The sequence below is a fragment of the Puma concolor genome, chromosome D4 (genome assembly GCF_028749965.1).
Source record: "Puma concolor isolate L17-30 chromosome D4, mPumCon1.1.hap2, whole genome shotgun sequence".
Classification (NCBI taxonomy): Eukaryota; Metazoa; Chordata; class Mammalia; order Carnivora; family Felidae; genus Puma; species Puma concolor.
Window position 1 is genome coordinate 93,919,060 of NC_141679.1, and position 15,285 is coordinate 93,934,344.

At 68.7% G+C, this 15,285-nt stretch overlaps 1 protein-coding gene across 5 annotated transcripts in view; it reads right to left on the reverse strand.

Moving 5' to 3' along the window:
* Positions 1 to 588: 588 nt before the first annotated feature.
* Positions 589 to 15,285, reverse strand: part of GPSM1 (G protein signaling modulator 1) — a 28,111-nt gene continuing 13,414 nt past the window's right edge. For 2 of the 5 annotated variants that reach the window (XM_086684506.1, XM_086684504.1), the window contains exons 9-15: positions 14,754 to 14,877; positions 9,791 to 9,861; positions 8,853 to 9,029; positions 4,150 to 4,306; positions 3,480 to 3,688; positions 1,917 to 2,443; positions 589 to 1,871 (exon numbers count right to left, since the gene is read on the reverse strand). In XM_086684506.1, coding sequence (XP_086540632.1) covers positions 2,237 to 2,443; positions 3,480 to 3,688; positions 4,150 to 4,306; positions 8,853 to 9,029; positions 9,791 to 9,861; positions 14,754 to 14,877 — 945 coding nt within the window. In that variant the 3' untranslated portion in view covers positions 589 to 1,871; positions 1,917 to 2,236. Of the gene's footprint in view, positions 1,872 to 1,916; positions 2,444 to 2,467; positions 2,989 to 3,479; positions 3,689 to 4,149; positions 4,307 to 8,852; positions 9,030 to 9,790; positions 9,862 to 14,753; positions 14,878 to 15,285 lie in introns of those variants that run through there. The other 3 variants (XM_086684503.1, XM_086684505.1, XM_086684507.1) reach the window with 3 other exon arrangements.

Sequence of the window (15,285 nt, forward strand, 5' to 3'; positions counted from 1 at the left end):
CAATCAGCTTTTGCCCTCCCAGTGCCCCCTCGCCCTCAAGGGTCTCCTGACCCCCCACTCCTGCCCCCACCGTCAGGCCTCCTGTGGTCACGGGGGGGCCCCATGCCGAGCGGGTCACTGGGAGTTTGGTGAGCGAGGCGTCTCCCGAACCCAGCACCTCTCCGCCTGGGGACACAGCGCCTTATGACAGCCGTTGGGTGGGGGTGTCACCCCCAAGCCAGCTCCTCGGTTGCACCCCCACAGACCGCGGCCCGGCACGCATCCGCCGGTGGTGCCTGGGGTCCCGGGCGCCCCACACCTCCCTTGCTCCGTGGCCCCAGCAGGTCCTGGGCGGGTGAGCCGCAGCCCTGCATCGGTGGGGACTCAGGACTGGAAAGGTGCTTGTGCTTCGTGTGACGTGGTCCACTTAGGACCGAGACGGCCCCTCCCAGAGCAGAGGACGGCGGGGTCAACCTGTCGCCAAGTGGCTGGCCGCCACTGGCTGGTCACCCCGCCGTGGGCTTGCTTCCCCAGGTAAGGTCGGCCACCTGGGGCCTCCCAAAGGACCAGCGTCCCCGCACCCTTAGCACTAACCCTGAGGCGACAGCATTCACTTGGCAGACTTTATTTTTTTGGGAAAAACAAAAAACCATGTACCTCTTGGGTTGGAAAGGACCCACTGACAACAGGGCAAACACGTGTGAGCAATAAATATGCTTGTACATTCAAGTATGTGGGGGCCCGAGGGGGGCCCGTGTTCTGGCATCTGACCCCCCCACCCCGGGCTCCCACCCACACCTTTCAGAGCATCAGAGTCCAGGGCCCCCAGGCCGTACTGCAGGGTGGGGGTCCGGCCGCCTCCCCTGCCAGGAGGGCCTCTGAGAAAGATGGAGGGAGCTCAGCTGGGGCACCGCCTGAGGAGGACGTGGCCACCTCACGCCCTGGGGGCCGCGGGGCTGTGGGGGGGGGGGGGGTGCGCTCTCCAGAAGGGCTGGTGGCGGGCCAAGGCAGGGGCCTTTCCTGCGCAATCCCGTGGGTGGGCTTGGCTGTGTGGGGGCTGGACCCTCCCCATAGAAGGCAGTGATGTCACCTTCCCAGCTTGGGGCGCAGCGAGGGCTGGGTGCCCAGGGTTGGGCCGAGCTGAACCCCCCAGCTTTCACTGCCAGCCCCCGGCCCTGCCGCGGTCCCTGTCCTGGGCCTCTGTCCTGTCCTGCTCTGTCCCTGGGCCTCGGAGCTTGGAGTTGAGGGGTGTCACAGCCCATCGCACCCATCCACTGCCCCTGCCTGGTCAAGACTGGGTGCCGGCTGGGGCTGGGGGGCTGAAATGCCAGGACCTGGCGGCTCTGTGTGGGGGCACCTGGCCTGCCTCCGCTGCTGTGTCAGGTTCCAGGCTGAGACCACCTCGCACCTTCTCTAGCCTGGGGGAGGTGGGAGGGCCGAAGGGCTGGGAGGGACCCCTCCCTGTGGGAGAGAGGCTGGGACTGGGGCAAACAGGTTCCATCATCCCAGGACCACCTCTGGGAGGACGGAAATGTCCGTGTCACTGGTAAGCCCCACAGAAAAGCCGTCAGAGGGGCCTTTGGGGATTTAAGGGAGGCAACAGCATCTTCACATTTGCCAGGCAGGATGGAGCTGGGCAGGGCAGGGGGGCGCCACAGAGGGTTTGGACCCAACAAGCTGCAGACCTGGGGCAGGGGGAGAGCTGGGCCTGGGGCAGGGAGAGAGCTGGGCCTGGGGCAGGAAGAGGGCTAGACCTGGGGCAGGGGGAGGGCTGGGCCTGGGGCAGGGGGAAGGCTGGGCCTGGGGCAGGGGGAGGGCTGGGCCTGAGGCAGGGAGAGAGCTGGGCCTGGGGCAGGAAGAGGGCTAGACCTGGGGCAGGGGGAGGGCCGGGCCTGGGGCAGGGGGAAGGCTGGCCTGGGGCAGGGAGAGAGCTAGACCTGGGGCAGGGGGAAGGCCTGGCAGGCCTGTGGGAGGCCCGTGTACCACCCGGGGGCTGCTCTAGGACAGGAGCACAGCCACCCTCCAGGGCAGCCCTGACCTGAGCCTGCCACCCTGGGAGGGAGCCGATGTGGGGGCTGTGTGCCCAGCGTCTGCCACAGTGGAAAGGGCCAGAGGGCTCGGAGCCTGTGCTCAGCTGTGGCCTCCAGAGGAACGGGCTTCTGGGCAGATGACCGTGAGCCCTCCGCCCCCCACCCCCCCACCCCGGCCCCGAGTCCAGGAGCGGGGGTGGGGCCGGCCTGGCTTCAGTCACAAGGCCTTAGGTGGCGCCAGGCTGGCACTGCTGCCGGGGCTCGGGTCTCCCGCTGACCTCCTGCTCCGGGCTCCCGGCGAGGTCAACCCGCTGTTCGTCCATCCGCTTGGCCTGCACCCTCTGGATGAGGCTGAAGAAGTCCTCGTCAGGCATGGTGGGGCCTCGGGGCAGCACGTCGGGAGGCGGGCAGCGCTGGTCGTCGATCCTGGCGGACTGGGCAGACACAGACACGGGGGTTGGCCTCGGAGGGCCCCCCCTAGCAGCTGGGCCAGTGCTCGGCGGCCTCGGGCACCACTCCACCACTCCCCGGCGGGGGCCACTGTCCAGCTGCAGGGCCGGCTCGGGAGGGCCTCCCTCCGTGCACCTGTACCATCAGCTCCGCGGGCACACCAGCAGCCCTGGCCCCGGGGGCGAGGGGCCTCCCCCAGGCTGCCCAGGGGCAGAGGACCGAACGATGCCCGCCAGACACGGGGTGAGGGGGCCGCCGGGCGGCCTTCCCGTGCCGCTCCCAAGGCCCCCCGATGGTGGTGCATTCAGGAGCCCCGCGGACAGGACCGGGGGCTCCCGGTGCCCGATGTGCGGAGGGGCTGGGGCTGGCGTGGGGCCGACGAGGCATTTGGGCTTCTCTGCAGGGTCTGGAGCAGAAAGGCCGGCAGCCGGTGCGGCCATCGGAGCCGGTGCGGCCGGGGGCTGGGGGCTCTCTGTAGGGCCGGCTTTGAGGCTCGTCGGACTCGCCCGGGGCCGCGCCTTGCTCGGCTCTGCGGAACGAACGGCACGTCCGGAAACTGCAGCGGCCCACACAGGCCACGCGGCTGCCCTTCCTGCAGCCGTTGCACGGGCTTCCTGACACCGTTGCCTGCCGTCTGGCCTTGCCCCAGCCGGGGCGGGTGGGGGACAGCGGCAGGTGGCCAGACCCCACAATGGTGAGAGCCCTCCCCGCTCGGGGCTGACGCCTGGCCCGAGGCCACCACATTGGGGACCCGGTGCTCCCCCCCCAGCTAGAGCTCCTGTACTGTGAGGGGCGGCTGAGGACGTCCGGGGTGACCTCTGGGGGGTCCCGGGAGGGGCCTCAGGTCGGAGCACTCACAGGCACTCAGTTCCCATCCGGCCCGAGACGGAAGGACCAGAGCCAGCTCCGGGCGGGAGGAGCCCCCACCCAAGACGAGGGCATAGGGGCGCCGGGCCACCTCGGGGCTGGGGTGGGGGCAGGCGGGCGAGCGCCCCCAGCCTCCCCCGACCGCAGGCCCACCTGGCACTTGATGAGCATGTTGAAGAACTCGTCCCCAGGCTCCTGCGGGTCCCCGTCGGCACGCAGGTGTCCCAGGTTGTTGTGGGTGATACGGAGCCCAGGCAAGCTGCCTACACTGGCACGCTGGTCGTCCAGCCGGCGGCTCTGCGAGCTGGCGATCAGGTCGAAGAACTCTTCGGTCTGCGGGGAGGCCGTCAGCGAGGGCCGGGCTGTGGGGGACAAGGTGCAGGGAAGGGGACCCCACGAGGCAGGTCAGGCTGGAGCCCAGTCCAGCCCACCACACTCCTGGGCACACGGGGCTCCCGGCGGTGGCTCCGCGGCCCCCGGCCCCCGGCTGCTCTCAGCTTCCTCTGCCATTTGCCCCACACCTGCTCTGGGGGCTTCTAGAAGGTGCCGGAGGAAAGCCTTGCTTCCCACGCCCGCTCCGAGACGGAGATGCCCTGACACGGTGTTCCGGAGGGCGGACATGATTACACACTTCCCGGGACGCAGCCTTGGGCGGGCGGGGGACGAGGAGCTCACAGTGACAGGGGGCACTTTTGCAGCTGGTGCGCCCGCCCTTCGGGAGCAAAGGCTCAGGGGGGCACGACGGTGGAGGGAGGGGGCTGAGCCTGGCCCAGCCCCCCTCAAGGACAAGAGGAGCTCTCTGGGTGGAGGCGGGGGCACTCACCGACCCTCTCCTCCAGGCTGGGGGCGGCGGTGGCCTCGGCGGCCCCGGGCTGACCCTCCTCCAGGGTACAGCGCTGGTCATCCATGCGGCTGCTCTGGAACTTGCTCAGCAGGTCAAAGAAGCACTCCTCGTCGGAGGACGGGGCCCGAGGGATGCTCTGGGGGGCAGGGGCAGTCAGCGCCGGCTCTGGCCCAGCCCCTCAGACCCCTGCACACCCCTGAGGGAGCCGCGCGGCCCGGGACAAGGTTGGGACCCTCACCCCACCTGCCCCGCCTCCGCCATCCTCCCAGACGTGACGTTGCCACCCGCCCCCTACCTGCCCCAACGCGGTTCAGCAGCCGCCACCGCCCCCGGCCCCGCCCCTGGACACTATCACACACCGTGGCAGCCCCCGCAGTGAGCTCCCCTCTGCCCACGCCTCTGGGGCTCTGGCACCCAGCACAGCACTCCCCAGCGGCTGCTGAATGAACAAATGAAGGAGCGAGTGAGTGACGGGGCCCTCGGCAGGCAGCCTCACGGGCCATTTTGTGTATCACACTGGTCTGTACCAGGGTCCTGGCAGCAGTGATGGCGGACCCAGAGGTGCCAGCGACATCAGGTCAGATCTCCAAAAGCAAGGAGCCAGAGCTGGGGGAGGTGAGGCCTGCTGTGTTCCACCCTAGTCCCATCCCTTCTGGGGTTTGGGTCCTAGACCAGCGGACAGGCCCAGAGGATGCAGATGTGCGGGGTGTTCAGGCTAAAGCACCCTCCGCGTACTGGCCAAGGTGGCCAGGATCTGCTCTGGATGGCTGGGAGGCAGAGTCAGGACATGCTGGGAGCACAGGGACTCTGGCAGGCACTGTCAGTGTTCGGTGACACTGGGTGGCAGGAGGGCTGACCCTGGGGGACCTGCTAGGTCCAGGCAAGCCCCGCCGATGGGACCAGGGAGGGGCAGTGAGAAGCGGGAGACCGGGCCACCGGGCCTGCCTGCATCCCAGTTGGCAGGGGGGCCCTGGACAAGCCCCCTCCCACGCTGAGCCTCGGTTTACACATCCATAGGAGAGCAAGCTGGAAGCACCGGTCTCTTGGCCCCCCCAAGGGCAGGCGCCCCCGCTAGCCTCCCCACGTCTGATCCAGAGCCCTGAGTGCTGACTGACGGATGGGGTGGCTTCCGGAGATCACCTTGGCTGCAGACCGGTGCCTGCCCCACGTCCTCCCTGCCTCCAGTGTCCCCTGCCCGGCCCTGTCCTTCCCCCTCCCAGCTGGCTGGTGGCCTCCTGGGGGCCCCTCAAAGCTGGGCTCCTGGAGACACCGCACAGCAGAAATGTCACCTAGCGGGGCCTGGCTCGGTCCTCGAATTCCCGACAACCCCTCGCCAGCCCGCTGCAGACACTGAGGAAGGCGAGCTTGCACACCTCCAACCAGGGGCAGCCCCGGGGACCCCACGAGCAGGCCCAGCCTGGGCTCCCAGGTTCAGAGCCGGGCTCAGGCTGCAGGGCCACAGGGGCAGGGAGGGACAGAGGAGTGGGTGGTTCTGTGCGTGAGACCTGCCAGCAGGTGGCAGCTCGGAGGACAGAGACCCCGGCAGGGCTCTCAGGTCCCCCTCCCCCCCCCCCCCCCACCTCCTGTCCCAGCAAGGCAGGCCTAGAGCCAAGGCTGGGGGTGGTTCAAGATCCCCCCCGACTCACGACTCTGCTCTGCTGCGCCCCGGCCTAAGACCCCACAGATCCCAGGGCACAAGGCACCGGAGGCTCAGGGGGCGCCCCGGCCAGGGGGCTGCACTTGGTCAAGGCCTCCTGGGGGAGCTGCAGGCAGGATGGCCAGGGCCCAGCATCAAGCTCCGCACTGGTGGGGGCCGCACAGGTGCCTCCCCCGGGGTGGTCGCTTGGGGCCCCAGACTCAGCCAGGTGTGGGGGTAAGCACAGCACCACCCCACCACAGGGGACAGTCTCTGCTCCTGGCCCCCGACACTGGCATCTGGCCCCAGCTGGGGCCCCCCCAGGTGGACTGGTGGGCCGGGCGAACAGAGCCAGGCCCCTCCCGGGAAAGAGGTAGCCCTGGGACCCCTCTTCTCTAGACACACGGGCCCCCAGCACTCCTCCAACCCCCCGTGGGCTGACCTCGGGGCTCAGGGGCACCCCTGAAGTAGGGCGGTGTCTACCCAGAGGCTTCTCGGGGACCCCAGCAGCACAGCAGGGGGCTGGGCCGAGAAGGCCCTGTGGGGCCATCCAGAGACAACCCCACAGCAGAGCCATCCTGGGCCACCTGTGAAGGGCTGGCGCTCCCCTTGTTGGGGGGGTTTGGGGCTGAGGCCGCAGGTGCACAGGGTGAGGCTCCAGACAGCAAGGAGGCCCCGCCCCCCCTCGATTAGCACAGCACCCCAGGTCCTAACAGGACACGCCCCCACCTCTCCTCTGCCCCTGCCTCTGGCTCCTTCTGTCTCAGGGGGTCTCCGAGCCCCTCCTGCTGGAGTGCCAGCCCGGGTCTTGCAAACCCCCCGCGCCCCCCAGGCCCAGGGCTGCCCCCCTCCAGCCCCCCAACCTGCTGGCCGGGGTTCCTGAGGCCCCAGGCCCCGAGGGGCGGGGGAGGTGGCTGGACTGGTGCACCAGCCCAGGAGGAGAGCTCCGCTCTGCCCCCATCCTGCTTCCCACCGGCCCCTGTGCTCCCTGAGCCTCCCCCTGTAGGGGACCCCACACTCACGCTGGGCACGCGGCTCCCTCCAGCAGCAGCGACCGGGCGCTAAGCGCTGTCTACTGTGGGGTGCTCCACCATGCGGTGCCCTGCCGCCTCGCTGCCCCTGTTGGCTCAGCGCTTAAATAGGACCCGGGGGAGGGCCGTCCCCGCCCCGGCCCCCCCACTGCACTCACTCGCTCCCGCGGCCGCGCACGAACACGCGCACGCACACACATGCACACGCATGCTCTGCAAACACGGAGGGCTCCTGCTGGGGCCTACGGGAGGGGGGTGGTCATGCCAGAGGGGCGAGGAGGACGGAGCCTATCTGGAAAGCGGTCGCCCTGCTGACGGAGGGGCCCGGCTTCCTTCCAAAGCCGAGTCAGCCCAGGAGAAGCCGCCTCGTTCTTCAGCCTGACTCCCCAGGCCGCTGAGGGAGCCAGAGGGATGCTTTCCCAGGGGCAGGGGCAGGGGCAGGGGCAGGGGCAGGGGCCGGGCGGCCACCACAGCCCCCGCCACTGGCCACGGGATCCCCTCCCTCCACTGGGAGGTCTGTGGAGTCTTGGCCTCTGGCCTGCCGGGGGCCCAGTGGGGGCCGGCCCTGGGGTGTGTGGGGAAGCTGGCTGGGGGCGAGGGCAGAAGGGGGAAAGGTGGAGCCCCCTGGGGCCCTCTCGGTCCCGCTCCTTCTACAGGGAGCTCAGAGCCCCAGGAGGAGGGCCGGCCCGCAGTTGTGTCTGCAGGGCAGGGGGAGGTCTGGGTCCAGGCCTCCAACTGGGGCCAGGCTTAGCGCTCATAAAAATTTCCTCCAAAGGCGCCCGCATTGCCCAAAGCCCTGCTGCCTTCTCAGAGGAGCTGAGCGGGGGTTCTAGGAACTGACCTTGGAACCCCAGTTCCACCATTGCTAGCTGTGCGCCCTCAGGCTAACTTCTTTGCTGCCCCGTGCCTCAACCTCCCCTCTTATGGCTGTTGAGCCCTGGCTATTGTTTCTGTTTGGTAGACGCACCCCCCTGCCCCCCGCCAGCGGCAACAGGGACACGGCTAGGGCCAGGTTACCACGTGGAAAAGGCTGTCCTGTTCCAAAGCCCCCTGTGGCTCCCTGGTAGCTGGGGGTCCTCCCCTGCCAGGCCCTTTCTGGATGGACCCCCAACCTTTGAGTCTAGCCCAGCCCTCGACCACACCCAGTCACACCTCCCAAGACCCCCAAGTCCCCATGCGCTGGTGGCAAGGCCCCTGCACCGCTCGGCTGGGGGTCCCCAAACGCACAGTGCGGGCAATAGCCCCACCGTCTGGGGCCTCCATGGTGGCTCCGTCTCCTCACCTCTCACTCTACGGACACGGGCTGGCAGGTAGTGCTGAGAGAAGATGGGGTTGGCGGAGGCCCCCCAGGCTCGTGGGAAAGATGGGTGCAAAGCAGCCATCGGGGGGCTAAGAATACCAGCGCGGCGCCCACGCCCCTCAAAGGCTGGGAAGGTGCTGATTAAGCCCTCAGAGGCAATTATTTTTAGATCGAGTCCCAGATATTTGGACCCAGGCGTTCTGCACACGGGGAGGGGGGATGGTCCAGGCTGACCTCTGAACCTGGACTCACTGGGCACGTAGGTTTGCAGCCTGTACCTCCCAGACCCTGACCCGCTTCCAGCAGCCCAGACAGGCCAGCCCAGCCTCCTGGACACAGTGGGACACCTGCCAGGCAGCAGGAGGCCCCCTTCCCTCTGTCCCCCATCTGTCTGACCACCCGCCCGCCCATCCCTCACCCAACCGTCCCCCCAGGCCCCGTCCGTCCGTCCACCCGTGTGCTGCACACCCAGGACAGGGCTGCTCCCCGCAAGCCCCCCCTCCGGAGCCCCATCCACAAGGCCTCCTGTCCTCAGTGGCCGGGGGCCTTGCGGAGGCCGGACGCAACCGGCAGAACGCTGTCTGCGCTAAGTGTCCTGCACCGTCCATAGGTGCCATGTCCGCCAGGCCCCGAGGCAGCACAGGGCCGTGGCCTCTGACCCCGGGGGCGGCCCAGGTCGGCCGCTCGGCAGGGCACCCGAAGAGACGTCACCTACCGTGCGAGGCACCTGCACCCGGACGTCCGCGCTGTCCAGCGGGGAGTGGCCGCCCTCGCGGGGCCTCTCAGCGGTCTCCAGCCCCTCCTGGTACTTCCTGCTCCTCACGGGGAGCGGGAGCATGTCCCTGCCCGGCCCCCGCCACTCCCCCAGCTGGTGGCTGTCTCCATTCTGCTCCTGGGGAGAGGGAGGAGGCCAGGCATCGGTGGGGGCTGCAGCAATCCCCAACCAGTGCTCCCATCCCAGGACCCTGAGCGGGGGCTGGCGGATACAGTGGCCCTGACTCTCAGACGCACCCAGGCCCTGAGGTGCCTCAGGGAGGAGGAAGAGAGCCTGAGGCCCGGAGGCTGGGAGGCTGACCCCACACTGAGCAGCCCTGGGCCTTGTCCCGCCACAGACCGCCCCAGGGGCACCCGCAACAAAGCCCAGCACACGCCTGAGGAACCAGAGGCTCGGAGAAGGGAGCTCACTCCCCCGGGGCTACACAGCACCCACCTCCGACGGGTACAGAGTGGGCCCAGAGCCTCCCCCTGCCCAGCTTCTGACTGGTCTGCTCTGCCCAGAACAGCTCTGCTTCCCCCGGGGCAGAGTCTCGGCCGACAGGGAGCAGGCGGGCACGGGGAACGGCTGGGACACTGGGGACTGTGGCCGGGTGGGGGCTTGGGGGCCTGCAGGTTGCGAGGACCGTGGCTTGTCCCCCGGGGGGGCATGGCTGGCGGGCCCCTGGGGTGAGTGGGAGGAAGTGGGGCCTCGTGCGGGCCTCTCTGGGGGCGGATGGCTGCTCCAGGGTCTCGGGCTGCAGAGAGGGCGCTCGCCCCCCACGGCGGGGACGGGGGACAGATGGGAGCTGGGCTGGGAGGCGGACGTTCGGCACCCATCACACCTGCCTCGTCAGCCCGCTGCCCACGCCCCGGCCGCCCAGCCTGAGCCCCACTCACCCGTTCCAGGGGGAGCCTCAGCAGGCCCCAGGTCTCTGCACTCAGCCTCTGTGTCCTCTTGGGCCTGGCACCTGGAAGACAGGGGGCCCAGTCAGCCTGGCACTGACCCTCGGCCAAGAGGCGGGCCGGCCCAGGCCAGGGCCCTCCGGAGGGCCTGCACCCTGGGGCCCGCAGATGAACCGCCCACGTCACCGTCTCCACGGAAGCAAACGCAGTGTCTGCACGACCTCGCACGCCCCACCCGGCAAGCAGCCGAGCGTGGAGATGGGCTGACCCTGCAGGGGCCTGGCAGGGGGTCTGGCTGTGCTGCCCCCGTGCCCGCCCTTAAGGGACTCCGTTCACCCCCCACCCTGCACGCACATGGGCAGCCCAGATCCTCCCAGGAGCTGAGCACCCCTCTACCTGCAGACACGTGCTGGGCACCAACCGGGTGCCCCAGGGGCCCTTGTCCAAGCGTGGGGCCGCATGAGGCAAGGAGGCACTGTGGGTAGGGCGAGCAAGGCAGATGCCCCAGGAGTCATGTCTGGGCAGCACTGGACCTGGGACCCATTACCCTCCCTCAAGCTCAGTACCCCCGTCAGACTGAGCCTGCACCACACAGGGAGCTCGTGGGAAGCATCTCATGGCGCCTGGCATGTTGTGGACACCCACAGTCCACGTCGCGGTGAAGCCTTGCCCTCTGGCTACCCCAGCACTGAGCTCACTGGTGACGCCGTGCCACGGACAGCACGGGGCACGTGCCCCACCAGCGGCAGCGAGGCCAGGCAGGGAGCCCTCAGCTCGGCCCCCGACCCCACCTCGGGCCCCCGGCTCTGAGCCCACACCCACTGCCCAAGACACGGTCCCCAGAGAGGGGCCGTCCAGGAGGTCAGGCATTCAGACCAGCCCGAACCAAATGCCCAGGGAGTCCTAGGAACGGAGGAGATGGTGTGGGCGGCTGGCCTCCGGGCTCTGAGGAAGCTATGCCCTGTTCTCTACCCTCCAGAGGCCGGGTAGAAAAGCAGAGATCTTGGAGGAGGGGCTTCTGTGGCTGCTGTCCAGGGAGGGGACAGCAGGCAGCCGCGTGGGTCCAGGACTTGGGGCTGCCTGCCGCCCCTCCTGCCCCCCCCCAGCAGGGCCCCATCCCCCCAACTTTGGCCACGTGGTCAGCACCGGGTCTGCCTCTGCCCCCTGAGAACGGCCCCTGGCCACCGGGCCTTGCCCAGCTGTGCAGCCGGAGCCTGACCCCGTGTTGTGAGGCCCAAGGAGATGGGGCAGGGTCCCCACTGCCCATCCCTCCCCGGATCAGACAAGCAGCTCTGAAGGAACAATGTGATCATTCCAACACCAAACTGTCTGGGGGCATCGCCTGGCCCGGGGAGTGATGGGGGGACAGCCGAGCGGTCCTGTGCATGGCCCTGTACTCACCACAGCCAGCGAAAACCCGGCCCCTTTCTCGGCCGCCCCCTGACACCCGGGGGGTCTGACTCGCCTTCCCCACTTTGTCTGCTGGGGCCCGCCTGGCTGGACCGTCAGGCCCAGGCCGTGGCGGAGGCTGAAATGTTCCTCTGAGACACAGCTTGTGTCCGGCTCCAGGGCGGGTCCCCTCATGGCCCTCGGGGCCCGGCTAAATGCACCCTCTGTGCGGGCTGCGCGCGCACTGGGGCATTCAGGCCAGAGCCACGCTGGCGGGCTTCCCGCTCCACCCACCCCAGAGGGGAAGGTCTGGAAACTTCCCTGAGCACCACCCCACTCCCGCCTGAGTCTGACCAGAATCATTTCTGTCCCCACCAGGCTGGCCAGGCCCCATCCCGCCCCTCCCGCATGCAGCCGGCCCGCTTAGGCGCACAACTCAGCTTCTAGCTGCTGGGCTGTGTCCCTCCAACTCCTTCCTGCCTTCAGTCTCAACTTCCAAAATCCTGGCAGGTCCTCCTTCAAAACAGATCCAGAATCCGACCCCTCCTCACCTTGCCGGGACCTGAGTGTCACGTCCCTCACCCGCCTCTCTGCTCTCTTTGTCCCTTATACATGCTGGGGGCCCCGGGGATGCCCATAGGGCCTGGGTGAGATCTTCTTCCTCTGCTCACCCTGCAGGGCCCCTGGCACGGGGAGGGGCTTGCACAGGGCAGAGGTTCTCCCGCTCCCTGCTGCTCCTCTTAGCCAGCCTTACCCAGGCCTCAGGGCCTTTGCATGGCTGTCCTCCGTTCAGGCTCACTCCCTTCTCCCCTTTCAGCCTCTGCTCAGAAGTCACTACTATGGGGCAAACGTTTGCGTCCCCCAAATTCCACACTGAAGACCCCACCCCCAACGCGATGACATCAGCGAGCGGGGTCTTGGGGGTGATTAGGGTTAGCTGAGGTCATGAGGGTGGCTCCGGGGATGGGGCTGGTGCCCTTATGAGAAGACACTGGGGAGCTCCCTCCAGCCCCACACCACCCCTGCAAACCGGGAAGAGGGCCGTCACTGGGACCGGCCGTGCGGGCACCCTGCTCCCAGACCCGCAGCCTCCAGAGCCGCAGGAAGTGGACATTCATCTTTGCAAGCCGCCTGGTGTGTGGTGTTCTGTTCCTCGGCCGAGCTGAGGGCGACAGCGGCCTCCACGCGGCCCACGCGGCACGCCCACCCGGCCGCTCGGCTTTTTTCGTCCCCAAGCGCTTGCTCATTCCCAGGCACGCCTTGTTTTTTTGTTTATCGCTGTTTGCCACATACTGGTCGTTTCTGGCTACCTTTGCCGGTTACGCTCCCCGGTGTGTCCCAAGCCTGGCTTCAACGGGGCTTGGCACACCAGGGGACCTGGGAGGCCTGACCCAGTCAGGCAGCAGTGTCAGGACTCGTCCTGGGGCCTCTGCTGGGATGGGGGCTGCAAGGCTGCTGAGGTCAACCTGTAAATTGGGTCCCCCAGCTGCATAAAGGGCCCTTGTTTTATCAGGAAAGAAAACCCCTTGGGTCCCGGCCTCCAGGACCAGCCACGGGCCCCGCCCACCGCGGTCCCCGCCCACCGGCCCCAGGCTTCTTCCCTCCCAGAAGCAGCCTGAGGCATCTTCCCTGGGCTCCAGGTCGCGGGCTGGGTCAACACCCTTCCCTGGCGCTCACCTGGTCCCCCCTTCATCCCCCCCCCCGCTGCCAAACGGCCAGGCTCGACACAGGCCAGTGCAGCATCCCCGCCCCGAGGGGCAGTTTCCAGGCCAGTGCCCACGTTCAGTGTGCACTGGACAAATGAGTGGGTGAGTAATGCCACCCCCGTAGGAGACTCCTGGGGCACTCCGTCCACAAGGCCCCGGCCCCGCCGGGCTCACCTGAGTGGGGGGGGGGGGGGCTCCTCCACGGCGGCCCAGACTCAGCAGCCGCATCCCCGGGCCTGGGGCCCCCACACCTGCCTCCGTGGCCCGGAGCAGGCTGCTCTGGAGAAGGGCCTCTGCCCGGCCTCGGCCGGTGGCCCAGCGCTGGCAGCCTGGCAGGGAGGGGGCTTCCGGGGGCCCCGGCTGGGAAGGGTCTGGGCACAGGGCAGAGCAGCAGGGCTGGCGTGGGAAGGACAGAAGCTGCCTTGTTCCCGGCACAGCCCAGCCCTCCACCCGTGATGCGCCCCCCTTTCCTCAGCTCAGAGAAGAGGGAAAGTTGCCGGAGAACCTGGAGCTGGCCGAAGCCCGGGGGAGCCTTTCCAGAAGCCCTCCGGGCCGGGCCCTGCCCCCACCCACTGCTGGGTGTCGCAGAGGGCGGCCTCACAGGGCCAGGGGCTCCAAACAGAGTTGCCCACCCTCAGAAAACCCCTGCCCAAAGGGAGCCACGGTCTTGTACATCCTGGGGCAGGGTGGGGGGCAGAGGGGGGCCCTCTCCCATCCCATCCCTTGCAGCCACATCACCCCAAAACAAGGGTGGCCGGGGGTCCCAGAAACCTTCGCACCCTCCCTTCCGTCTCAGCCCCTGAGGCGGGGTGGGGACACGTGCCTCCCCTTGCCCAGGACAGGCATCATTAGAAACCCTGGAGCCTCTCCACCGCGGCCAGGTGCCACTTCCCGGGGCCTCATTCTCTGCAGGCCTGATGGGCTCCAGGTTGGGGCAGGTGGGTACCCCTAGGGAACACAGCCACGAGGGGATTGGGGCCAGACTCCCCACAGCCTGGGGTCGGTGCAGGCAGGGAGGGGGCAGCTAGCGCCCTGTGCAGAGCCCCACACCCGCCTGCAGCCACGGGGGAAGCCAGCTCGGGGTGGCCCCCCCCCAGCCCCCTATTTACCCATTTGCTCTGCAAGGAACATCCCGCCCTGCGTGCCTAGCAATGTTCACCCACATGGGGCTACAGCAGCCCGGGACTGAGATCAACATAGCTGTCTTGGCTGGTCTTGGCTGGTCCCGGGGCTCACCTGAGTAGCGCCCCGCCCGGAGGGAGGCTCTACATCTCTGGCTGACTCAGCCTCCCCCTCTGGCCCCCAGGCCCAGCTCTGAGCCCGAGGTTGGGGGGGGTCCTCAGCCCTTAAGGGGATGGAGCGCGGAGGGAGGGGCAGTGAGTGCCCCTCCCTCCTCCTCCTAGCCAAGGGATCAACCTGGGGGGCTCAGAGTGACTTCAGGCCCTCGCTGGCCCAGAGACCGTGAAGCACCAGCCCGAAGGCCTCCCGTTCAGGACACACCTTCGCCCACACCGCCCCTGCCCCCGAACACCCCTTTCCACCCCGTGCTTCCCAATCTCGGATTCCTAACCTGACCTGGGGAAACAGGGCCCCTCGTCTGTGCCCCGAGCACCCTGGACACCCGGTCACCCCCCGCGCCCCCGGGAGCTCCAGAGCAGGGCGGAGAAGTGGTGTGGACAGACACCCCCAGCGACGGGGGCTTGCCACCCTCACTGGGCAGTTCTGTCACAAGGGCTCCTGTGGGCAGAGGCCACCTCCCCGTAGACCTGCACCCGGAAGCCCAGCACCGTCCCGAGGCCCAAGCCTTGAGCTCTCCGGGCGGTCCTCCCGCCACACCCCTGCCCACCCAGCCCAGGACTCACCTTGGGCCTCGTAGCCGGCCAGGTCGGGCTTCTCCGTGGCCGCGGGGCTGCTCAGCCGGCCCAGCACCAGCTGCAACTGTGCCACGTTCATGCGGGCCGTGAGCTCCCCGTTTCGGTCCCCGATCTGTAGCCAAGCGGGGCCAGATTGGGGGGCAGGTGGGCTCGGGGACTCCTATAGACAATCATGAGCCCTGCGCCTCCCAGGGAACCAGGCCTCCCTGTGCCCCAGGGGCGCCCCTCACACCCCAGAACGCTGGGGGCGCCGCGTGAGGCCCTCCTTCCCGAGCGCCCTCCCGAGGACAGGTGGTCTGGTCCAGACTCCAGCTTTCTCGGCCCCTTGGAGCCTCACGTGCACCCTTCAGGCACCCCCAGCTCAGAGCAGAGGCTCAGCACGGGCCGAGAAGTGCAGAGAAGTGAGGTGGGCCCGGGCCGGGCCTCGACTGAAGCTCTGGGGCCGCTGGCGTGCCCCCACCCGTGCTCAGGGGGCTGTGGGGCTGGCCCTGCTGGTGGCCCCGGTTGGCAGGGGGGTGGG